Below are 26,517 nucleotides of genomic sequence, written 5' to 3'. Positions count from 1 at the left end.
GCTACTCCCAGGTCGGTTTTTTATCTATTTTGAGGGGGCATTGAGACACCAGGTCTCATAAAAGTCCTTTTTTGCCCATGTTTTGATAGGTGAGCCTTGTCTCCACTAAATACCCATGTTTTGGCTTTGGCCATTGTTCCTTGCATGCAGAAGATTCTGAGATATTAATGATTCAGAACAAAAGTATGTCTGCTTTTTAAGTGCCTCAATTTCTGTAGACTTGACCATTTAAATATTGTAGTTGCCTCAGGGCAGAGAGGATGAACATTTGGTGTACTGAAACTGCACTGTTGCTTTTTGGTAGCCTGATGAGTCTGAAGGAATTGTTGGGGAAGATGGTGATTATATTTAAAACAAAATGCTGTAAGTATGGTAGAAAATAGTATGCTAATTTTGAAACAGCCCTTTATAATAGTACGTGTGACACTGGTAAGCGAGATTTCTCTTATTACAGCTGAGTTTGCTACATACCTGAATTTCTGCCGTTCTTTGCGTTTTGATGACAAGCCAGATTATTCCTATCTGAGACAATTATTCAGAAACCTGTTCCACCGGCAAGGCTTCTCCTATGACTATGTATTTGACTGGAATATGCTCAAATTTGTAAGTAGCTCTCATTGCTCAATTAAACAAGAAAGTTGTTAGAAATGTTCAGCCATTCTATTTTTCAAATTTAGTTTGGGGTTTCTTGGTGTTGTTTATTTTAGACCTACTTCCTAGAAGTCCTAGCATGTGAAATGACATTTTTTTTAGTGTCCAGTCTTCTTTTGGTATCTGAGCACAGGCTAAAACTCTACAAAAGCAGATGTTATGTTGCCTCTTCTGTTTTGTAGTACAGCAGGGATGGCAATTGAAGAAAAGTGAAATGTCCAAATCCACCAGCACGTCCCATACAAGCCAAAATTCCCCATTATGAATGCTTTTATGAAAATGTTTCAATTGATGAGTGAAATATTTTAGAATAGAAAACCGTTTTTCTCACTATTCCCTGAGATTACCGATTACTAACAAACGTGCTAACGACCCATGCTGTTCAACATCTTCATTAACGATGTGGACGTTGGAGTCAGGAGTGGACTGGCCAAGTTCGCCGATGACACCAAACTTTGGGGCAAAGCATCCACGCCAGAAGATAGGCGGGTGATCCAGGCGGACCTGGACAAGCTCAGCAAATGGGCAGACGAGAACCTGATGGTGTTTAACACCAAAAAATGCAAGGTTCTCCACCTTGGGAGGAAAAACCTGCAGCACCCTTATAGGCTTGGCAGTGCTACGTTGGTTAGCACTACAGAAGAAAAAGACTTGGGGGTCATCATTGACCACAAGATGAACATGAGCCTGCAATGCGATGCTGCGGCTAGTAAAGCGACCAAAATGCTGGCGTGCATCCATAGATGCTTCTCGAGCATATCCCGGGACATCATTCTCCCCTTGTACTCGGCCTTGGTGAGGCCGCAGCTGGAGTGCTGCGTCCAGTTTTGGGCTCCACAATTCAAAAAGGATGCGGAGAAGCTTGAGAGAGTCCAGAGGAGAGCCACGCGCATGATCAGAGGTCAGGAAAACAGATCTTACAATGACAGGCTGAGAGCCGTGGGACTCTTTAGCCTGAAAAAGCGCAGGCTCAGGGGTGATCTGATGGCCACCTATAAGTTTATCAGGGGTGACCACCAGGATCTGGGGGAACGTTTGTTCATCAGAGCGCCCCAAGGGATGACGAGGTCGAACGGTCACAAACTCCTGCAAGACCGTTTCAGGCTGGACATAAGGAAGAATTTCTTTACTGTCCGAGCCCCCAAGGTCTGGAAGAGTCTGCCAGCGGAGGTGGTTCAAGCACCTACATTGAACACCTTCAAGAGTAAATTGGATGCTTATCTTGCTGGGATCCTATGACCCCAGCTGACTTCCTGCCCTTTGGGCAGGGGGCTGGACTCGATGATCTCCCGAGGTCCCTTCCAGCCCTAATGTCTATGAAATCTTTGAAAATAAAATGAGATCTCATAATTGGACTAGGTGGCCTGGAAAAAGAAGACATTTTGAAATACAGGCATACCTCGGAGATATTGCGCGTTCGGTTCCAGACCACCGCAATAAAGCGAATATCGCAATAAAGCGAATCACACAAATGTTTTGGTTTCCCAGTGCATATAAAAGTTATGTTTACACTACGTTGTAGTCTATTAAGTGTGCAATAGCATTATGTCTAAAAAAACAATGTATATAGCTTAATTGTGAAGTGAGCAAATGCTTTTGGAAAAATGGCGCCGATAGACTTGCTCGACGCAGGGTTGCCAGAAACCTTCTATTTGTAAAAAAATGCAACATCTGCAAAGCGCAATAAAGCGAAGCGCAATAAAACGAGGTATGCCTGTAGTAGTAATTTCTCAAAGCATGGAAACTACTTCTGACTGAAATTTAAAAATTTTTAACCTTGTTACTGCCCATCCCAATTTCTTAAATTTTAATGATGTGAAGGATCTGAGATCAGCAGTAGTTCATGGAAAAACTTGCTCCACTTCAGAGAATGCAAACTAACCCAATTTTAGTTGAACCCAATTTATAGAACAGTAACAAAAGCAATTAATAGTTAATCTTCGTATTGCATTGCCCCTGTCCTGGGTGCCTTCCCGTGTATAGAAAGCCACAGATCTTGTACTGAAAAAGCTGATAGTTAAAAAAAAAAAACGAAGCTCATTGAACAAGCTTTAGTGATGCTTTGGATTTTAAGCACAGGGACGCTGATGCATTAGACTCAGGAGGCTGCTGGAGCACAGCAGTTGCCACGCTAGAGCAGACTTGATTAATCGAGTCTGCTCTGACATGCTAGAATTGTAGCACATCAGAGCAGCCTCCACACTCATTCTTAGGCTCTAGCACAGTGCTGCTTAACCTCATTCAACTTAATGACCCCCTCAGAAAATGCCAGCTCTTAGTTTTTCACTTCTTTTTTTTTTTTTTTTGACTACAGAAAAATTGAATATAACAATTCTTCTGTTGCAAAGAGCTCAGATCACAGAAGGGCAGAAAGTTTTTAGAACTATGAATTTATATCTGAAGTCTCTGCAGTTTATCTTGTGAATTGTATTTGTACATTTAAGTGTTAACATTACGGGTACCGTGCATCACCCTTGAAAGGCTCCCAAGGTGTGCCTCAACACTGGCTGAGAATTACTGCTCTTGCGAGACAGCAGTAATAAGCTTAGTAGTTTCTCTGGGGGTTTACTCATCTCGTGCCCTAGGGTGCAAGCAGAGCTGCTGAGGATGCTGAACGGGAGCGAAGGGAACGAGAGGAAAGAATGAGACATGCACGAAATCCAGCAGTCCGTGGCTTACCTTCCACAGCTTCTGGTAGGCTGAGAGGAACGCAAGATGTGGCTCCTCCCACTCCTCTTACTCCAACCTCACATACTGGTAAGTAATAAACTTCCTGGCAAAAAAAAGCAGGTTTGAGAGATTCCTCTGTTCTGTTGCTCAGCTGCTTCCTGGTTATTGGAAATTGAAATGTAGCACTTGGCCATTTTTTAAAATCAGCTTGAGTGAATAAACAGAACCAGAGAGATTTTACACACTTTTTGTAAATGTTTGTTTTTTTCTAAATTACCATACCAGGTTTTTATTTTCTGCTGTGCACTATGCTAGTCATGCTACAGGCCAATCTGATTTGATCTTTAGTCAGAATTTCTTATTGTGTTTAACTGCATATTTTTCAACATTTCTGCCTACCCCTCTCCCCCATCTTTTTTTTTTCTCAGGGTAACTTACAGATTCTTAGGGTGTTAAAATCAGTTGCATAAGTGTTTTGTTGAATCCCAGTTTCAAACTTGTAAAAAAATAGAGCATTTCTCTAATAGTGGTTTTAGTGTAATTTTTGCCTTTTTAAATAGAATGATTCTTTTTTATTATTTTATGTAAGAGATAATGTAAGGACTAATAGGACTGATCTGTTTTTAGCCCTCTTAAAGGCTAAATAACCTGTCTGGTTATTGATATTAGATTTTAATCTTTTATTGCACCCCGCCATAGTCATGAACAAATAAAATTGCAAAGCACTGTGTCATGCTGAAATAGCCACCAAATACACATTTGATCTTCTCATGTGTGACTCGCTTAGTTTCATACCAGCTTTTGGTTATTCTGATCAGGAATCAGTTTCTTTGGTGGCATTAGCCCCGTTGAGGCTTCTTTACCATCAGTTTGAGGATAGTGCAGAACTCTCATGGGTTCTAGATGCTCCTGGAACCAGCTGCTTGTTTTCTTTGTGTCAGGCTTACAAGTGTAATTGTCAACTTTAGCTGAACTATATCTATAAAAAATAAAAAGTGTATATGTGTGTATAATAATTTTAGTCGTTATATTTTGGAAGCTTCTAGGTCATGTTGGGCCTTGCTTGGATTAAGGATGCAGGAATTGAAATTCTGGACAAAAAATGTGGTCCACCTAGTCCATTATCTTGTTCCAAACTGTGATCCAGTATCAAATACTTCACAGAAAGGATCAAGAGGATTCAGCAGATATGACAAATATGAGATAATTGCCCCATTTTCCCACCTCAAAAAAAAAGAAAAAAAAGAAAAAAAAAAGGGTCTCATTCTAATTCCTCATTCATTTGGAACTTGGGTCAGACCCTGAAATGTGAATTATTTTTCTTTGCACCTATATCTCTTCCTAACTGTATCGCCCATGACTCTGGATATCATTCTTATCCATATAAATGTCCAGTTCCTTCTTGAATAACGTAAAGTATTTGGCCCTATCAGCATCCTGTAGCAAGAAGTTCTACAGATGAATAATAGGTCACTAACATTCCTAATTGTAAGTTATGGATGTAATCTGCTTCCTCTAGGTCAGTGTTTGTTTTTTGTACTATTATTGAATGGGATCTCTCTATTCCCATATTGGGATAAAGGGAACCTGCTCTGTTGGATGGGGCCCTGGAATAAAGAGAGAGCACACCTGTTTCCTTTCAAGAGAATCATTTTATTAAAAAGCTAAACATAAGTTTACTAGCATCCACATCAGGCAATAGAAATAATTTTAAAAAAAACATACTTAAGCCTGGGAGGATAAGTGTAGACCAGACCCCAGCAACCCTGAGCTCTTGCTCAGGTTTTCCAACATCTTAGGCCCATTATTCCCCACTTCCCCCAGGTTTACAATCATAGATATACAATGATTAATGACACTTATCAACAACCTGATTGGCTATATGTTAATGAAAGGGGTTGATTGTAAAGACTCTCTCCCCAGTTAAGTGAAGAATTTATGATAAATACTTACCAACTGTTTAACTTAGGATGGCCTTAGAATAGGGGTGGGCAAAATAGCAGATCTGGCTGATGGCCAGACTGGCTTTCCTGGCAGCCCCTACCCACATGGCTGGGGCTGGTTTCCATGGAGACCCCACCAGCAACCACACTGTGATAGTGTGAGACCATTCCCAGCAGCACTGGCAGGGCGGGGAGCTGCTCTGGAGCCAGACTAGGATCTTGCAAGCAGTGAGTGTGGTCCACAGCCAGGGCAGAGTTGCGATCTGCAGTTCGCATGCCCCAGGCAGATGCATGCAGGCAGCAGGTTGTGGCTCTGCCCTGACTTCTTGCAGGGGTGACAGTGTGGGGCAGAGCTGCCATGTGCTACCTAAATGTCCCTACCCAGGGCATACAGGCTGCAGATCACAGCTTTCCCCTGCCTGTGGACCACACTCACTGCTGCAAGATCCCAGTTTGGCTCCAGAGCAGCTCCCTGCTCAGAGGCACTGATGCCAAGGCCTCAAATGTGTTCCTTGCAGTTTTGTCTTAAGGGGGATGCAGTTCTCTCAGCCTGCTTGGATGATGAGAGTTGTGGTTGGAGAATGCATTGGATGCATCTGTGGCCTCTGAGAGCCTTAGAAATAGCATCTCCATGCATTTGCTGGAGTCAAGGACCATTTGGCTGGCTGTGCCTCATAAATCTATCTTCCGTTGATCTGTGTGTTATTATGCTACTTTGTGAAATGGTGATCAGTCTGTGGGAATAGTTGATTCAAAACATTCCTGATCTAATTGTGATAGATACATTTAAAAAATGGGCAACCTAAGTTGGTATCCTCAGCAAGCAGAGATCCATTATGTGTATGCAGACATCTTTGTATTTAGACTGCAAGGAGATTACTACTTTTACATCTCACTTCCCTTTCTACTCATCCTTGGAGTATTGGAGGTTTGGCAGAAGAAACCCAGAATGATCTTAGTCATGTCAGCCTGAACATGGTTAAATCTGAGTTTCTGGATCTCTTTAAAGATCATTTGTTTACTTCCTACCCCACTGTCAAAGACAGGCTTGTTGCCTCAGGAAACCAGCATCTAGACCCCTAGTCTCTTTACTTGACAGGATAGCCAGTGGATTTCCTGGCTGAACATGTGTATGTATCTGAAAGGATCAAGGAGATCCTGTTAGACTCATTTCCTAAATAGAACAAGTTTTAAAAGATTTACCTAAAGTAAAAGTTTTCAGTGGGGTTTTTTTTTCTCTGTTCAACCTGTCTTAGACATTTTCCCTCTCCCTTCAGTGTGATCACTGAGTACACAGTTGGATTAGCTTCTGTTTCTATTTACTGTCTCTCTACAAAAGGGACCTACAAGTTTGTCTTTTCCCCATGACACCTTTTATTAAAAACAAAAAAGTCTTTACATAGCTGTGTTTTCCTGGCTGGAAACTTCCTGACCTTTTACATTTGAGGGTCCAGCTCCTCAGCTAGTATAAAAGGGTTCCCATATCTTTTACATACTCAGCAGAGGTCTGGAAGAAATTCTAGTCCATTAATTGATAGTTACCATTTAAAAAGGTCCTGTGGGTGTCTTATTAGGCGCATGACCTCCGCAGTCTGTCTTTCTAGCGGCAATATAATTCTTCTGTAGAGGAATCTGCATTATTTTGGGTAAGTGACCACTTTTTAATGCTGTCTATTTGTGCATTTCAAGAATTCTAACACTTTTTTCACAGCTAACACCTCTCCTCGTCCAGTGTCTGGAATGGAGCGAGAAAGGAAAGTGAGTATGAGATTGCATCGTGGTGCCCCTGTCAATATCTCTTCATCCGACTTAACAGGCCGACAAGATACCTCTCGCATGTCGACTTCACAGGTATAGAACAGATGGGTTTTTTTGGAAAAGGGTGGGCGATTTGATCGGGCTGCGAAGCTGCATTGGCTTACTAACTAATTAATGGGCTTTCACGTTGCACAGTGTTCTCTTACTTTTAGAAAAGTTTCTTGATACGTAATTCCTTTCTCTTTCAGCTTCTTGGAAGCATCTTAGGGAATGTTAATACTGGCCTCAGTGAAGGCTCCAGTTAGGTGGCCTGTGTAACACAGTTTCACTTGAATAGGTAATAAGGCATCATACAGATCCCCAGAAAATCAAGCAAGGGCCAGCTTTTTTTTTTTTTCCTGTCACTCTTTTCTGTTCCTTTCTGTTCCTCCAGGTTGAGGATTTTTGGTTCCAGGGCAATTTGTATTATATGCATCTTACCAAATATTTCGGTGAATCCAAGCAGTTATGCATACTAATTGCAGGACCATCAGCTAAATATTTTGCTGACCTAAAGCATTCAGAAAAGAATGTACTGGACTTTTACAGGGCACTATAGTAGTCAAAATCTTAAGGGTCCCAATCTTGATCATTTTAACTGCAAATTTCAGAAGTCTTGTATAAATTAAGTTTTTGGCAATTCTTGCTAGTTCTCATTTTAACTTTTGAGAGGGGGTTATATTGAAGAAATTGCAATTTCTGTAACCGTGAGGTGAAAATATAGTGACAAAATACAGTTAGTAAAGGTACCCTTAGACTATGTTGCACTCTTCCTTTCATGTACTCCTAATTTTCTATTCAGCATATGTTTTTTCTTTGTTCTCACTACTTTCTTCCTGCTTTGATCTGTGGGTAGGTAGAAGCTTTTTAGTATGTTATCAAATACTTATCAGCTTGTGATTTTTTTTTTCCCTTTATCCTCTGGTTCTTGTAGATCCTTTTTTATAAGTGTAAAAAGCTAAATGTTCTTCCCCATGAGCTTTAAATATTTGGTATACATTCTTGCTTCTTTCCATACATGTATTTCTCGGAAGCAAACCGATTTAATCTTTTTTTGACCAGAGTACCTACACTGGTATTAATGTATACAGAATGGTGACAGGATTGTTTCTCTTTTTGTAAAGTTCATTTCGCAGTAGCATTTTTTTACCAGAGTACAGCCTGTTATTTAGTGACAATATTTGTTTTCATAAAGCAGTTATTGCCATTCTTTTCCTGTGCGGTGTACATATAGAAGCTGTTTTTAAACATACTTGACATTTGTCTAAACTACCTTGAGCAACTACATTGAAACATGTGACGTGGCAGTGGGTTGTGATATAAATGCTCATACTGCTAGGAAAAAGCTTATAAATTAAGCATTCTTTATTTGTAGGAAAAAAATAGAAAATTTCAGAGCTAACAGAATCCAAAACATTTTACCATTTTAGCTTATTAGGTCTTTCAGTTTCTTACATAACTTTCCAGTCACTTTTTTTCGTCTTCTGCATTAGGTCTAGGCCACGTTTTCAGATCAAAATGATGCTGGTGCAGTGGGGAAGTTTTCCAAAGAAGGTGAGAGAGGGTGTGTAGAATTAAGGGAATCATTTAGTCGGTGCCAGGGCATGGTGACTCATTACAGACAGGAAATCAAGGATGCTGATGCATTAGAGATCTCAGAAGGCACAGTTGAGACAACTGAAGAAGAATAAGTGATACTGGGAATCCAAGGTATCCGGTTCACTGAAAACATCTTTCCAGATATTGTGGAATGGATGCAAGAAGGCTGATAGTGTTGGTGACAGAAATCTCTTCTAAGGCAACAGCTTATCTTCAGATTTTTTTTGACATCTTACAGAATGGTTGTGCAGGAGACTAGGAAGTTTATTTGCCGTTATAATAGTGTTTCCAAAGTCTTCAATGAGCTTGTCCTGGATGATCGATAACTTAGCTGATGCAAAGCTTTCTTCAGTCTTTAGTGATGCAGGCTTCCCCATTGTGAGGAAACATTGTATTCAATGAACAGACTTGTAGTAGTGGCAAGAGACCAGTACCTTAAGGAAACAAATAGTATTTTCTTTGCAAATACTGAGTTTGGGTAAAACTTAAATGTCTCCCAGGTTGGTAGACCCTTACCCTTCTTAGCTGACAGAGTATATTATCACAATTAGGTGATAGAAGTTAAGGCTGTTGATTTACCTTCTTGTTACCATGACAGCATTTAAATTATTCTTGGATGTGTTGTTGTTGTAAAGGTGTTTCTCCGAGTAGAATAGTAGTTCTGAGAAGGGAGTCTGTTAGTGAGAGATCAAAAAATAAGTGTTGTTGAAGGCAAGCCCAAAGAAACCACTGTTTTGGTTATGGTCAAGTGATCCAGGTTTGAAGCTTGAAAGCGGACATGGAAGTGTATAGGGTGAGACTATAAAATTGCCAAGGATGATAGTCTTAGCCCATGAGGTGAGCCATGTGTCAAGTCAAGTAGGAGAGAGATTCCTAAATGTTATAAAGCGTTTAATTAGATCTCAGAATGCTTTCAAGTTAGAAATGTATTTGTCCCTATTTCATGGGCAAGGGAACACAGCCTAACAAAGTCATTTTGACAAGTGAGGGATTAGAAATAGTAGGATCAAGAAAGCGTGGACAAATTCTTTTTAACTCACGAGCACTGGTTCAGTTAGCATGCAGATTACATTGTGCTTTGTGAAACGGCTTTCAGTATTGTCACGGGTGGGGTTACCAAGTGGTTCCATACTACTGCTGCTGAATGAGGCAAGATCCTGCGCATTCAGCTTCATTCAATCCACACCGTCCATTTTCTGTACTGAGTGAGAGGGCATTCCTCTTGGCTGTCTACAGAACCCAGCCTTCTTCATCCATCACCCTGCAGTCCTTCGGTGCCATCACTCCCACAGCTTGATGTGGGACAGATGTTTTTTTAAACCTTTCAAAGGACCAAAAAAACTTCAGACACACACATTATAACTTAATTCCTACCTCAGACTGTCCATCTCTAGAAGCACAAGCTGTGGAGATCTCTGAATGCTCCCCTTGCTCAGCTTTAAGGTGCAAAATCACAGGTAGAATCACAGACAAGGAGAGCTGGAAGGGACCTCAGAAAGTTGCATCTAATCCAACCCCCTGCTCAAAGCAGGACCAGCCTCAACTACATCATCCCAGCCAAGGCTTTGTCAAGCCAGGCCTCAAAAACCTCCAAGGATGGAGATTCTGCCACCTGTCTAGGTAACTTGTTCCAGTGCTTCACCACCCTCCTAGTGAGCGAGCTCTTCCTGATATCCAGCATAACCTCCCTTACTGCAACTTGAGCCCATTGCTTCTTGTTCTGTCATCTCTCACCACTGACAACAGCCCAGCTCCATTCTCTTTGGATCCACACTTCAGGTAGTTGAAGGCTGCTGTCAAATCCCCTCTCAGTGTTCTCTTCTCCAAACTAAATAAGTCCAGTTCCCTCAGCCTCTCCCCACAAGTTCTGTCCTCCAGCCCCCAAACCATTTTTGTTGCCCTCTGCTGGACTCTCCCCAACTTGTCCACATGCTTTCTGTAGGGGGGGCCCACAGCTGGATACGGGACTCCAGATGTGGCCTCCCCAGTGCCGAATAGAGTAGAATAATTACTTCCCTCGATCTGTTGGCAGGTGTCCTACTAATGCAGCCCAGGATGACAATAGACTTCCTGGCAACAAGGGCACGCAGCTGACTCATATCTGGCTTATTGTCCACTGTAAACCCCAGATTCCTTTTCTGCAGAGCTGCTGCTTAACCAAGTGAGTCCCCAGCCTGTAGGTATTCTTCTGTCCCAAGTGCAGAACTTTGCACTTGTTGAACCTCATGAGATTTCTTTTGGCCCAGTCCTCCAATTTGTCTAGGTCTCTCTGAATCCTAGCCCTACCTTCCAGTGTATCTGCTACACCCCCCAGCTTGGTGTCACCTGCAGGTTTGCTGAGGATGCAATCCATCCCATCTTCCAAATCATTAATGAAGATTTTGAACAAAAACAGCCCTAGGACCAACCCTTGGGGCACTCCACTTGATGTTTAAACCTATCAGTTATTTGGGATTATTTTATGGTTATCATAGGCCTCTGCATTTTTTTTAATTATAAAAGGGAGAAGAATGGGAATGTTTCTTTAGTAAATAGTGATTTATGGAAAGGACACTTTCTGGAAAGTGTCAGTTTTGGATAAGATGGGACTGAGGTAATGAATGGTAGGTAAAGTACCTTGGCCATAACTTTAGACTAACTACAAACAGCACACATGTAATGTATTTTATTATAGATGGTCATAGAAATGGTCAATCAAAATTTAATAATTGGGAGTTAATTTGGGGACCTCTAATGATAAAGGGAAATTGTCTGGTTTTGTTTTGAAAGCAGCATGTCAGCACATAATACTCCAGGTTCAACTCAAGCAATTAGAATTGTTTTTGTAGTAACCCAAATAAGAGCAAGCCATTATTGGAGAACAGTTGCTGTAAGTAGTGCTCTATTTTTATCTCCTTCCGAGTGGGTATATCTTGCTTCTGATGAAGTAATAAAATGGTGGTAAGAGAGGTTTTTGCCATTGACTGGTATGATTCAATACTTCATTCCAGATATGAAGCGTGGTAGTTATAACTGCTAGTTGTTTCGCTCATGACTGCAGGCATTTTTCTGAACGTTTTCTTTATTGACGTTAAGGACTGTTGCACAGACAACTGCTATATCTTGTAGGACTTCAGTATATTGTATTCAGTTATAAGAAATAAGGATTCTTAGCCAAGTATCTTACTTAGCTGAATCTGAGACGAGTAGTGTTTCCTCCCACCCATTCAACATGGGGTGAGGAGGAGGGAATCTCCCCCAGGTATAAGGTTTGGGGCAGGCTCAGGATCAGAGTTAAAGCTGCAACTTTGGTCCCTTGCCACTATTGACCACCTGTCATGGGTTTAACTCCAGCCCCATTAGTTATGATGGCAGCAGCTCTGGTCCCAGCTCCAGCTGCCACTACTGCAGCTACTGCTGTGTGACCAGCAGAGGTCAGATAGCCATGACTGAAGGTAACTGGCAGCAGGAAGGTAGGTGCTGCAGGGCATAGGGAGAGGCAGTTGGTGAGGGGAACAAAGGACGGGCATTAAGCTGCTTGACTCCACCTACCACCACCTGCCCCCTTGCTGGTGCTTTCTCCCCTGCAGTAATGGAGAGGAGGGCATATGAATTTAAGACGGCCCTTCAATCATCAAATACTAGGCATGGAAATCTTACAAATTTATTATAACTTCCCATGTCAAGAGTCTGATGTGTGTGTGTGGGTGGGGGGTGTCATAAATTCAGAGTTAGCTTGGATTCGGGCAAATAGGGTAATCCCTTTGAGCAGTTGGGATACCTTGCAGGTCTGGCTAGGCTTGGTGCCTTATTGGCTTGGGACCAAGGGGACTACTGAAAGGAAGGATACATTTTTTTATACTGTTGTAGCTGAGCAACCATCTCAGATTCCACTTTAAAGTCTTGATGTTTCTCAGCCTGTAAATCATTTCTAGTTTATTGTATACTTTAAAACATTTCCCCGTTTAAAACCTTTAATTTATATTGAATGTCATTGTTGTCAGGACTTTCGAAGCGCTGTCTCTTATTTCAGATTTGACTCATACTCCTTTAATGTAAAACAGGGCAGATTGCAAGAACGAGTGGAGTAAAGAATACTTTTGGATAAAATAAATACTAACATATTAGCAAAGAAGGCGAATGTCTTAGACCATCCACATTTGCTTCATTTTCCTCTTTGGTAATGTCAGGCACAAGATGATTTTCAAAGCATTTACTTAATGTTTAATCTGTGTTCTGAGGCTGCTGCTCATAAATGAAAATTCCACACTCCCTGCTTGATCTTACAGCTGGCATTGCCGACCAAAACTACCTTTTCAGCATCACTAATAAAACATACTGTATTTTATTCACACTGGCATTATATAATAGGTTTCAGAATGTTATTATTGGTTTGTATCTTAGCTCAAAGCATTTTGTTTCTTAACAGTTTTAAATCCAGCAAACTGAAGGGGATTTTTTTTTTTCATGTTTCATTGTACATCAGAAGCAATCCTTTTATGTAGATAAAATAAACTTTACTGGTGAGCTTTTTTGAAAGGCGCATTTTACTGATCAAGATGTTCTTAATGGGTATTGCCAGCTTAATATTGGTTCTGTTTCAGGGGAAGGAGGTCAGGGTTTCTGGACATAGGTAGGGAGATGCCCTGTGGGATGGAGTGCATCAACAGTGTATCATTCCAGCTGGGCATACCTCTCCACTCCATTTTTCTCCTCTCTGCTCCAGGCATTTGAGTGCGTGGGAAAGCACTCACCTGAGTTCCTTCCAGTGGTGACTACAGATGGATGAGGAACCTCACTGGGTTTTCCAGCCTGGATTCAACAGAAGGGATCATTTCCAATGCTGTTTCATTAGACTACTCTTTAACACGTTATTTTGCTGTATTTACTTTTTCTTTCACTAGGGATTTTAGCTTCCTGGCACAAACCTTAGTCACCAATGCCTTAGAAATTGGCTTTAAAGCGATGTGCCTCTTGCTGTGCTATCTTGTCAGTGTCACAATCACAGGAGCATCTTCGGCTTGCCTGAAGGAAAGTCGTTTCTTAATGTTGAGGCTCCATGTGGAGGATAGTAGCTGCCAGAGATAAGAGAATCACCCTCAACTCAAGGCATTGTTTTTTCAGGGAGCTCTTGCTAATAAACATTTTGGCTCAGAGTCAAAAGATTCCATAAGTACTGGACAGCCAGCTTCTGTTCTGACCCATAATAGATTTAAAAAGCATAGCGAGGCTCCAGTGCAAGTATCTGTATTCTTGGCTGGAATCCAAAGGTTCCAGTCAACAAGAAATCTGTGGCCTCACAGGTATTGATTTCTTCTGAACAAGCTGATCCACGAGAACATACCTTGAAGGGTAGAAGATGTAATATGAATCTGTACTCTGCATGCAGGGCCAGCAGTAAGAGGCATCAACTTTGACTTAGCTAGTACAATGGCTGTTGTTTTCCTAAAACCATTGGTAGCTGCATTTTTTATAAATATAATGGTAGTTCAGCTTCATGTTAAGCCCATGAAACTCCCACATTCAGATCAGTCTTTGTTGCAGCAGGAAGAACACCAGATCCATTAGTCTTATACAAGAAATGGAGGGGAAGATTACCCAAAAAAAGACAACAGAGCTGGTTCCTCTTACTGCTGTGGGAAAGAAATTGTACCATGCTTAAACCATTTTCTCATAAGAACATAAGTACCACATACTGGGTAGTCCAGTGGCCCATTTACCCCAGTGTCCTGTCCTGTCCTGTGGCAAGGAATTCCACAAGGTAATTGTGTGTTGCATAAAATACTTTTCTCTTATTACTTTTAAACCTGTCACCTACTGATTTCAACAGATCCCTCCCTCCCCCTGTTCTAATATTCTGTGACTCTGTGAACAGCAGTCTCCTGTTTGCTTGCTCCATACCCTTTGTGATTTTATTAGACCTTTGTCACATCCCCCTTCAGCTTTCTCCTTTCCTTACAGAAGAGTCCTAGTCTTTTTTGAGTCTCTCCTGCTGTGGCAACCTGTTGAGGCCTCTGATAATTTTGGTTGCCCTTCTCTGTACCTTTTCTAATTTTACAATGTCATTTTTGAGATGTGGGGATCAGAACTGCACACAGTATTCATAAATTTCATAGACAATAGGGCTGGAAGGGACCTCGGAAGATCATCGAGTCCAGCCCCCTGCCCAAGGGGTAGGAAGTCAGCTGGGTTCAAAGGATCCCAGCAAGATAAGTGTTCAAATGTTTCTTCAAAGTGTCCAGAGTAGGTGCTTGCACCACCTCTGGGGGGGGAGTCTGTTCCAGGCCTTGGCGGCTCAGACAGTAAAAGGGTTTTTCCTCATGTCCAGGTTAAAATGGTCTTGTAGGAGTTTGTGACTGTTGGATCTCCTGGGGTTCTCTGGTGAACAGATGTTCCCCCAGATCCTGATGCACATTCTTTATGTACTTATAGGCTGCCATCAAGTCACCCTGAGCCTGCGCTTCTCCAGGCTGAAGAGTCCTATGGTTTGCAGCCTCTCTTCATAAGGCCTGTTCTCTTGCCCTTTGATTATGCGTGTTGCTCTCCTCTGGATTCTTTCAAGCTTCTCCACGTCCTTCCTAAATTGTGGAGCCCAGAATTGGATGCAGTACTCCAGCTGCGGCCTCACCAAGGCAGAGTACAGCAGGAGGATGACAGGTCTCTTTCCTGAATTTTAACAACTAGTTCAAAACCCAGCATTGTGTGCAAGTAATTAAGATTATTTTTTCCACAGATGCATTACCTTGTACTTGTTGACATTTAAGTTTCTCTGCCTTTTTCTTTTTTGCCCACTCACTTTAGTTTGGTGAGATCTTTTCTGTAGCTTCTCTCCAGCAGGTTGGGACTTGACTACTTGTATAGCCAGGCAGACCTCCTTGGAAATGCATGAATTTCCTCCAGGGCACGTATTAATACTTCAGGGAAATAACATAAAAATCCCCAAGAAAGATGAGTTGAGAAAATATTGATTTGGTATAAGTCCTTGTTGGACTGAACCTTGATTTCATACTTGTATCCACCATTTTATTATGACATCCAACTGGGGAACCTACTTAATGTTTTGAAAACTCTAGAATGCTTATCTTTCAGATCACAAGATACCCTCAGGCACATAGCTGTTACAAATGGTTATCCTGCCAGTCCTACATTGTAGCCAGTGAGAAATATTTAGTTTAAATACAGCAGTGCATCAAGAATTTCCCTCCAAATGTATATATGAGAGTTTCCAATTTTCAGCAATCATTTCTTTACAGTCACTGCTGGAAGATCAGACAACTAGCCAAAAATATGAATTGCTGAAGGTCACTTGGCTGCTAACCTTTCCATAAGAGCATCTTTTAGTTCTTTAGATGGATCAGCTAAAGCAGTAGTACCTGGGATAACTTGCGGGTGTCACTCATGGCACTGTTTGTGTGCTAGTTGGTCTGTATCCAACAATTGTATAAAAGATTCCTGGGGGGAATAAAGAACTTCTCTCCAGTCTGAGAATCTTTTCCTGCTTGGAGCCTCAGCTCATGGAGCACCTGTTTGAACCCATGAGAGAATGTTTTGGTGGTTTTTCCCTTCCGTTCGGACAGCTGTTTTGTAATTCTCTCTTATAAGGATAAAGTGGTTCTTCATCCTTTCACATAATATTTTTTGGCAAGAGGCTTATAGGATTCCATATTAACAATCCATAAAATTGCCAGGATTTTAATTTTGAGCTTTGATTTCACTTTGGAGCAGGGAGGGGGCACAGTAATCTGTGCATTAATTTTGATGCTAAGAATGTTACACAAGTCTGTTTTCAGTAGGCATAAGGGATGTAGGAAATGATTGGAATTGTCCCTTATCAGTGGAAGAATTAAAGAATGCTTTCTGAATGCTTTGTATACCCTTCTGGTCCCTTCTCCAAAAGGGCTTAGAGCACACTTGTGAGATCTCTCTTGATCTGTCGCTTGGAGCTCAATTCATACTTTCACAGAACACTGTTCTTTAGGCCTGACCACTTGTTCAGTTTGGGAAAGCAGTAGTGCAGTCCTCTTCTGTGCACCTTCCGGAGGGAGGAGTGCTGGTTTTTGAACTCCCATGGGTAGGAATATGCAAAGGCCATCTGTAACCAAAGTTCCTAAACATGACCCCTGCACATTCACACTTACTGCCCACCTTCTTCCTCTAACCTCATCTGATGTCTGTGGAAAGTGTGCAGATTTCCATGAATAAACAATGGGAATACAAGCACTTCAAGTTAACATAGCTTTACAGAGATAGAAGTTTTCTCAAATAAATTTTGTTTTATTCCTTGAGGAAACAAGTTTAGTTGATAAAGATACCTGGCGTTTTAAGGCATTTGGCATGTCCTGCATGGCATTCTCGTGAGAGAACTTCGCCTAACGCTGTGCGTCAATTGAGCTCATGTTGTATTACTTCAGAGCTGGCTAATTTCAACTCTCTACATACTCGTCAATGGGAAGTCATCAAATGGGGGTGTGTTTAGTGGAGGTAGGCAGAGATTGGGTTTGGGCCAGAAGTTGTCTGGTATGTATATTTATGATAAAAGAGTAATGTAAAAATCTTCATGTTAGTAAATATTGTTGAGGACCAGGCATCCATGCACAGCAGAGCAGGTTTGATTTCTTGTTAAGCTCAGTCCATTTGTGCACGTTTGTGTGAATAAAACCAACTAAATGCAAAGTCAGACATCCAGGGACAAAGAGTGCTGCTGCTCATATTCACGTGACTTTCCATGGGATGCCATGGTGCAAAAAGACTAATTCTGCCCTTAATTGTGTACAGTACATAGAAGGGAGACAGGTTTTTCTCTCTGTATATGGTACTGGGGCACTGAGAAAATACTGCATCCAGTTGTGGTGGCAGCTCTTCATGATGTTGAAAACTAGATGATGGGGCAGAGATTGCAGGTTGGCAAATACACCATACACCGCTAGAACCTGGAGCTCAGTCTAAGTCATCTCTAGCTTTTTGATGCATGAGTGTGTTGGTGTCTTGTCAGGGAGAAAATACAGGGCACATAACAGGCTCTTAAATCCAGCAGATAACAACATAACAAGAGCTAGTGGCTGGAAAGTTAAAGCCAAACAACTTCAAAATAGACAAAGGCACAATTTCAGTGAAAGTGAATAGGCACTGGAAGTGACTACAAAGGGATTTTCCATTTCTTGATGTCCTCAGCTCAGGGCTAGGTGCCTCTCTAGATCTTCTGCTGTAGTCAAACGCAGATTACTGGACTCAGTGGCAATGGGGTGACATTTTCATGGCCTGTGTTGGGCAGGAGGTTAGACTGCATAAGATAATGGCCGCTTCTGCTTTAAAATCTGAGAATAGATTAATGAATGCTGGACCTGAAGTGCCAATGGATCTTAAGTAGTCAGTGTGCTATGGCTCCTCCTATGACCAGGCCCTCCAGTGTTTGGAGGAGCAATGGGGGAGATATAAACACCCTAGTGGGCACTATTTCTGAAAGGTTAACCCTGTTCAGCTTGCACAATCAACACATCCCAGGAATATGAAAGCTCAGAGATTATCTTGAACTCTGGTTGCAGGTGAGTAACCTTCATTTAGGGCTTTCACAGAAACTACTTAAATGGAACAACTCATGCTTTCAAGTTAACAAGTTGTTTTTTTTAAGCACCTTAGATACAGAGTACTCAGCACCTTGTAGGGTCTAGCACGTATACAACTACTCTTGTTAATACAAATGTAGACTGAAATTTCTCTCCTTGGTTGGAAGGAAAAGCATTCAGATGCACTGCTGTACTGTACGTAGGAGTAGGGGACTAAGTCTTTCTGTCAAAGGAAAATGGCCAGTACCGGTGACAAAGGGTCTAAGCAATGTACCACTCTCCCAGGATAAGACAGAAGCTGGAACAAAAGTACTTTCGAAATAGTTTTTTCTTCATCTCCTGATGAACAAACCTTTTATTCATGGAGTAATCTTCATAGAGATCATATTCTGTGCAGCTCTTCAACCCCAGCAATTTACCAGCTTTCTCTGAAGAATTTGTTTTGTTCCTTTTAAAATATCTGTTACTACAGAAACTTCTTATATAGATCTGAAACGAAGGACCTTCAAAAGTATGTAGCTGCAACTGCAAATTTAGGTTGGCTTTTTAGTCATCTTTATCTGTTTGGACAGTGGAACTGTTACAAATGGTTGTCTTTTCCCCCCCCATCTCAGAATAGCATTCCCTTCGAACACCATGGCAAGTAGCTGCTCGTCTCCTCCTTGGAAGGCAGCACTGGGTGAGTCCCTTCTCATTAGACACCAAGTCTTTGGAGGGGTGGGATTAAAACCTGTGGAAACATTAGATTGGCTGCTGCTTCTGTAGAATCCTAGACTTTATCTGCGTCCTACAGATGCCAGGTACTTGATGTGGCGTTATGCTTTCTTCTGAATGTAAAAGTATCCATCTTTCCGAGGGATGAATTTATTGACTACTGTTCTGCTTAGATTCTTTAGTGGAGTTACCTGCAAAGTATGATTTGCGGATGATTTAGTTGGACTTTTATTAATAAAAATAACCATATAAGCAACCCTGAATCAAATCTCTCCTAGAACCACTTCTCGTTCCACAGAAATGCTCACAGTCTGATATCTATTCAATATTACTTTACTCATTTTTATAATTTGCAGCTTAATGATTTATGATGGGCAAATTAACTGCTTTACTGAAGTGATGCTCTCTTTTTGCATGAGTTGAAAAAACTATTAAAGCAGTTGTCATTTCTCAGTGTTTTTAAATTCTCTTCCCAACCCTCATGACCTGCCAGAGAATAAGAAACATTTTCAGTTGAGCTTTGCTTTGGTGTCGGTGGCACGTGAGCATCTTGGAGGTGGGCAGAATGGGACTTGGATACTCAAAAATTCCTTGGCTGTGATCCATGAAGAAGTAATTTCGGCCTTTGTGTGCAGTTTTCAAGCTTTTTGAGCCATTTCTGTTTTGGCTCAAACATCAGGGCAGCAATAAGTTCAGGTCATTACTTGAACCTTGCTGCATTGAAGAACACTGTTTCTTACTGTTTTTGGAGCTTCTTTGCTTTGCTTTATATTAGTAAGACTGTTGACTTTTTTCTGTTCCTTGTGAAAATGCAAAGTAACGCTACTGCTTCACTTTCTCTGTAAAACTCCAGCTTGCACTAATCCTACATCTTCAGTGGGTGTAGAGTCCTGCTCTTCCTCCTCTTATTTAATTTCCTCCTCCTGTTTTGTGTGCTTGGCTGACTCCACAACCTGCTTCTTTCTTGTGTGATGCTTGTAATATTCAAAGCTATCTGTAAATGAGACCCTACAGTCAATTATCAGGCCTCACGCAAACAAAACTCCCATTGAAATCAGTGGAAGGCTTGCATGAGTAAGGCCTGAAGAATCAAGTGTGATCAAGATCTTGTCTGTTATAATTGACCTTTGTGACATGCCAAAAAACCGTGTAGCTGCTTAAAGACTTCAAGACTCAGATAAACAGTGACTTGGCTGCTTTGACCTTTGCTGCCACTCGAACTGAAACTTCTGCTGGGTGTCTCACTTTCCTTGGACAGCATGTTACTTGAGGCAAGCTTCAGCTATGGAAATGATAATGTGAAGTGTCATTAATATGCCCTCACCATTACAGGCCAGCTCTGAGGGGATCTTGTTTGTTCGTTTTGGATTGATTGTTGTTTTGTTTTTGAAGGAATTGTTAAACTTATCATTCATCTTGGGATTTTTTTAACTTTGAATTCCTATCACCTCTTTCTTTTTCTTTTTTTTCTTTCTTTTGAGCTTGGCTGAAGTTTAATCTGATTTATCCCTTCCTTTCTGTGCATGTTTTTGCTCTGATGGACTTGTTCTTCAAACTCTTTCCTTACTGAAATGGTGCATTCCCTGTTTAAAACTTTTAATACAGAGGGAAAGTGCAGATAACTTCCCATAGATACAGGCGGGTGTGAAAGACAACATATCCATTGGTCTACATATTCTGAAATGGAATAAGAAACTTCTAAAATGGTCTTGTGTCCTAATGTCATTTACAAGTGGTAGACGCTGTCCATCTACATGCAAATCAAAAGACTTGTGCTGACATTATCCTGGTTTTTTTTTGGCTCTGATAGATTCCTGCTCGGGTGACTCCCAGCGTTCTCCAGTCTGCTGTGCACCGATGAAAATTACTTTGCCACGGAGGGCAGATAATGCATGGCTGATCTCCTGTATTACCAATGGCTTTACTAGCAAAAATACCCCAAACTAGAGCAGAAACATTACAGTTGGAGTTCTCCATGCCACTTACAAAAAGATACTCACAAGAACATGGACAGAGACTCCAGCAGCTGCCATTACAGGATGCTTTTGCCAGAAACCCAGTGACCTTAAGTGAACTCTGTAGCAACAGGGCTGGAAAAGGAAGAGATGGTTTACAGAGTTAACCGCCTGTTATTGAATAGCCATTTCAGTTCTCCCTCCACAGGCGGCAGACTTTACCCCTTTTTATTATTCTACTGTAACTATAAAACTTTTACTTAGTTTAAGAGAATTTTTTGTATCATTTTGCTAAAATTATTGGCTTAATTCTCTGTAAAGAATTCTGTCTTGCTTTTGTCTGATTTAAAAATGTAGAATATAAACCATCCTGAATTCAAGATGATGACTTGAAGTTTCTTGTAAAATTTAGTCTGGCAGGGAACATGTAAATGAATTAAAGCCATCTGATTTTATTTAAACTGTTTACTTATTTTGTATGGGCCTGTGCTGGGGGTTTTCTCCTGATTTTTGTTTGTTTGGTTTTTTTAGTACGCATTATTTTGCTTTTTCTGTCTTCCACCTTTTCCGATTTATTCTCCATGAAGCACAGAAGCAATTTTGATTTTTATTCTTCTATACTATAATTAGTAAGAGCAGCGTACATTCTGTGTGTCTAGTTCCAGCAGAGGTGGTGGTAGTAACTTTTCCCTGAAGAATATGAAGAATAAAGAGAGTGAAGAGCTCTGATATTTAAGGAGAATTTGGAGCTTTAACATTGAAAGCATGGCACATCTCTCTTCTGTTTGAGAGGGAGGGTTGTGCATCTTTCTTCTTGGTAATATCTAGGGTGGTTCTTTTTGGGGGGGGTGGGTTTCGTTTTTTGAGAGGGATAGGTTGAGTTGGAGAGAATTATAAAAGAAAATGAATGTTGTCATTGCAGTTTGAGTGAATTTGCACAACATTTGCTTCAGCACATCCATATACCGTTTTCCCTTTTTTAAAGTGATTCTAGTCTCCTGTTTTAATGCCAAGACACAAAAATAAATGCATGCTCCTTCTGTGAAATTCTGATTGAGTACACTAGGGTGTGTATTTAATTCTTTAATATTAGAGTAATTTGGGTATATCTGGAATCACTAGTCTTTAGCTAGAGACGATTTATTTTATGACAGTTTTTGTGTAAATCTAAGCACATAAAGTGCTTTTGGCAAATGTCTTTCAAGGAATATGGAAAAATCCTTGTGTTTTTAAATGTAGAACATTTTCCTAAAGTAATATATGTTTCTCCCTTACAGTAATCGGAATGGTAGTAGAAGTATTAGTCGCACCATTTGATCAAAATAATGTCCGTTACCATCTTTGTAACAAAGGTAAAATACATTTGTGTGTGGAGGGGATTTGGCTTTTTTTGGCTTAAACCAACAAATCAAATTGCATCCTACTTGGAAGCCGGTTGCAAACCAATCGATTTATGGCTTCTAAGACCCTCAGTTTTTGTTAGGAATATCTTTGTATTGATCCAGAATTTTGCAAACTCCTTTTCCTGTCCAGAAATTCATCTGCTATATGTCAGTCACTTTTTTTTCTTTGGGTATTTCAGACCATTATTTAATTGCTTGTGTACTCTAGATCTATATTGGGGGAATCCTGTGACTGGGGGAGTGCAATGGAAAAATTGGTTTGGTCCGTGGATATTTTTGCATAACAATCCATTCCTCATTTTACTGTAACTTGAGTACTGTAGGCATGTGCACTACCATTTGTACAGTTCTACACTTCACTGTGCTTTCTTTGTAAATATCTGTGGTTAATGATGTAATGTTAGAGACGCTTACAAAGGCAGCCTCTTCCTTCCCTCTGTATCTGGAACACTTAAATTGCTGTACTATACTTAAAAGGTGACTGCACATTTCTAGAAATGTACTTGTTTGTGGGCAGTCTTGCCCTTTCATGATCGTTAAATCCCATCACCTGCAGATTATAGTTAAACTGTCTCTCTAAACCTGTGTATTGGTTACCAATATCTCAGAACACCTCATTTGTACTACCACTGTATTTGTGTACTTAAACAGTTGTGTAAATAAATTCATAATGACTTCTGTTCTTTTCCTGGGTGCAGCTTATTTGTCTGTCTAATGGATTCTCTGCACAAGCACAGGCCTTTCTGACAGTTTGCAGACTTTAAGGTAGTACTGAACTCTCCCCCAGAATATCCTGTTCATTGATTCCCACTGGATCATAAGACCTAATTTAGAACAAACAGAAGACAGGGGTTGAGGAAGGCATCCATACTATGATCACTACAAACTGTGTGGGGGAGAATCTAGGAGGGTCACAGCTGTCCTTTTTGCACTGACCAGGAAAGCTGGGTTGGCTTGCATAAGGAAGAACACAAATTGTACCTCATTAAAGAGGTATCTCAGCTTGAGAAGTGGGTGGTGTTGCCTCTGCCAATTCTGGGTCAGGACACCACTGCCCTACTTCACATCTCTCCCTCCACTATAGGCATCGATAGAAAACCCACAGTTTAGCCTCAGTGGGTGCTTCTACATGTTCAATTAATCCGATGCAATAAATTCTAGTGCAATTCATGCCAGAGTCGACTGCTCCTGGGCGCGGTGTCTGCACATGCATCCAGGACCACAGCAAATTGGGCCAGGGCAGAGGGACTGGCTAGGGCACAAGAGTGATGAAACTATGGAGCAGTGTAGCTGATTCCCCAGCCTGCCGCCAGGCTCAAACTCTTGTGGTCCCAGTCACTGCCCACACATACGTTTCTGCACAGTAAATGACTCCACCATAAGGTAGTACTGTCCCCAACGGTACTATATTATGATGGAGTTACTTTACTGCTCCCTAATACCAGTGCACATGTAGACAGTGATGCTTTAGTATAGTATGGAGCTAATTAGTCAGCTGCACAGTAGAGTGACTCAACCTCTGTGTCAGTTGTCAGGAAAAGATAATGGAAGGCAAAGCACAGGCAGCAGTCTGTAAGGAAACGGGGCTTCCTGGTTCTTGTCTTAGAGCAGTGGTTCTCAAGTGGCATGCTGTGAGGCCCCTTGGGGATGCTGCAGTGGCACTAGCCAGATGAAGCTGCCCTGCATACTACCCCTGCATTAGGGCTCTAATCAGCTTAAAGCAGGCAGCAAATTTGCCTTGCACTGTGCAGCTTTTTCTGGTCCCTTCCCCTCCAGTACCCCTCCCACAAACAGGTACAGGTAGAACTCTCCCATTCCCTTCTGTTTCTGGGAGAAGCACTGGGGAGCCTTGACCAGAAAGAGCCACGCAGCCCAAGGTAGCTCCTGCTTGCTTTAGGCTGAACAGAGGCCTAATGCAGGAGGAGTGCAAGCTGCGGCACAGCCCCTCCCAGGCTCACTTGGCAGCACAGGGATGTTTCCTCACAGTTGCACGGCACCTCCTGGCAGCAGAACCCGGGTGAGCGCCACTGAGGGAGCACCAACAGTGGCTCTCAGCCAGGGGTGCTGCTGCTTTCAAAAAATGGTGCTGGGGGTGTCCTGATCCTGAAAAGGTTGAGAATCACTGTCTTCAAGAAATAATGGCATGGTTTTTGCTTGTTGAAAATATTTTTCATACTTTAAGTAGAGCTTGCTTCTGTCTAGTCTTATAAAGAGAAGCCTTGTGCAAATGTTGCTTGTTCTTTTATGTTTTATCTTGTTTATCGGGGATTGCATTGAGTGAAAATTGGGAAGACAGTTGCTGAACTGTATGATAGTGCAGAGGTTGTCCAAACCCATTTTCTTTAGAAAATGTTAATGAAACCCATTCTGGCTGAGTCCTAAGTCCAGTGAAAGGCTGGATCAATTTTTAAACACACAGTTCAAATTGTAAAGTGGCACCAAAAAACTCCATGCTTCTAAAGCAAATTGTTGTTTTTTTTTATTAAAGATCTTTCAAAAACAGGACACAATTGATTTAATGTAAAATTGAAGATTAAATATCAGAGAACAGTGCTGTTACGTTTAGGCCCTATAGTTAGGGCCAATACACTTACTGTATCACCCAAGAACCAATGCTAAGTACTCATACTTTTTTAAATGTACAGCTCCTCCTACCTGTGAGTCTCACCATTATACAGTTTTGCTCTGAAAACAAAAGAATCTTTTAAAAATAGGCTATCGCACAAATATGGAATATAGTCAACGTATATATACAAATTTTGTGCTTCAAATGTGTTGTTCTTTATGTAAGTGCTTTAATAACATCTGTAGGCAATAAAGGCTCATGGCTAAAGACACACTTCCTCTCAAATGACATGAGGCGAATGTCTGGACGCCTGGAATTGAAGAGCCTGGTGCTGTTAGATGTTGAATGCCTCCAGTGAGGAGTTCAGTGCCTCTAACACTCAGCAGGGTTGGGCCCTGACTTAAGGGGAATAATTGCATGTAACATGGCATGTATGCTATTGGGAGCCTGTAAATGTTGTGAATGTTGTATGTAAATGTAAAAGAGGTTGGTCACTGGCAGCATCACTTCATGAGAAACATTCTAACTTGGGGGACACTAATACAATGCACTTCTATTCTCGTGGATAGCTTAGTATGAGTTTCTCCTTTTCTTAAGTCCATCGTTATGGGAACAGTAGTTTGGGAACCTTGTTTAAGAAATGCAACCTGTTGAAAAACAAGGGAGCTGATAACACTTGGCCCCCTTGCATCTGTGTATATAGTATATACAGCTGGGGAAATGAGCATACCAAATCTCTACAAACGTTTCATTTCAACAACTTAATCTATTTATGCAGGGCTCAGTATACAACACTGATATTCAAACGAGGGGTGATGGGAGAAGTAAAACATTGCATCTATTTTAAATAAAGATCATGATCCGTTGTTGCAGGTGCGTATGATTCCATTGTTTGATTTCATCCCATCAGAAAGAGGCAGCTGTCTGCATCTCCCCAAATGATACTTTTGACATTCAGCATCTCTCTGGGGTAGAAGTCCAGCCTGAAATAGTTGTCCAATACCAATTGCTACAAATACTTTTAAAATGTCAAAATGCTGGGTGGGCATTGCCTCTCTGTGTCTGACTAGCTGAATAAGTGTCAAAATAGGTGGTTGTATTAGTCTTTAATTACCACCACTTCTGTGGTATGTATATTGCTAAATGCTTTAAGGAGTTTTTTCCTCTGTTCTGCTTCTCCAGTATAGTTTTTCTTGTAAAATAAGGTAAGTCTAATTTTTTAAATATTTTGAGTTATGTATTAATTTCTTGATGAGGCAGAAGGAATTTGAAACTGGAGAAAAGGTTAATGGTATTTTGACTTTTTTTTAATAGCTGTTCTTTGGATTTACTGAAGATCCCTCCTTTGCCATCTCTAATACTGCCTGCTTCAGTCTCATTCATCTGTTCAGAAGAAATACATGACTTTGGCCGCTATTTCTTTTAAATAGTGTTTGGCCTTATGGCCAGCTACTCTATTTAAACGACACAAAAAAATCTAGATTGAATCTACTTGGAAAGTGTAATCCAACAAGAGTTTAAACCTCCAACCAAAATTAATTTCTGGAATTTACTGGTTTAAGTAAAAACTGAAGGTAAGGATCCAGAGCATGGCACACACGGCCGTTTTTCCTCGGCATGCCAGCAGCTGCTCAGAGCCCAGGCTAGCTGCATCCAGGAGGCTGCAAACAGCTGCAT

At 41.2% G+C, this 26,517-nt stretch overlaps 1 protein-coding gene across 3 annotated transcripts in view; it reads left to right on the top strand.

Annotated features, from left to right (window-relative positions):
• The window catches only part of CSNK1D (casein kinase 1 delta), a 50,514-nt gene extending 27,561 nt beyond the window's left edge, over positions 1 to 22,953 (top strand). For 2 of the 3 annotated variants that reach the window (XM_090061778.1, XM_090061780.1), the window contains exons 6-9: positions 455 to 603; positions 3,237 to 3,408; positions 6,976 to 7,115; positions 20,727 to 22,953. In XM_090061778.1, the coding sequence (XP_089917904.1) occupies positions 455 to 603; positions 3,237 to 3,408; positions 6,976 to 7,115; positions 20,727 to 20,777 (512 nt within the window). In that variant the 3' untranslated portion in view covers positions 20,778 to 22,953. Of the gene's footprint in view, positions 1 to 454; positions 604 to 3,236; positions 3,409 to 6,975; positions 7,116 to 18,816; positions 18,882 to 20,726 lie in introns of all 3 variants that reach the window. The other variant, XM_090061779.1, reaches the window with a different exon arrangement.
• Positions 22,954 to 26,517: the final 3,564 nt, after the last annotated feature.

Source organism: Crocodylus siamensis, chromosome 8 (assembly GCF_052110815.1).
Source record: "Crocodylus siamensis isolate JL-2025a chromosome 8, ASM5211081v1, whole genome shotgun sequence".
NCBI lineage: Eukaryota > Metazoa > Chordata > Crocodylia > Crocodylidae > Crocodylus > Crocodylus siamensis.
The sequence above is the reverse complement of the archived record's forward strand: the minus strand, read 5'-3'. Positions and strand labels throughout refer to the sequence as shown.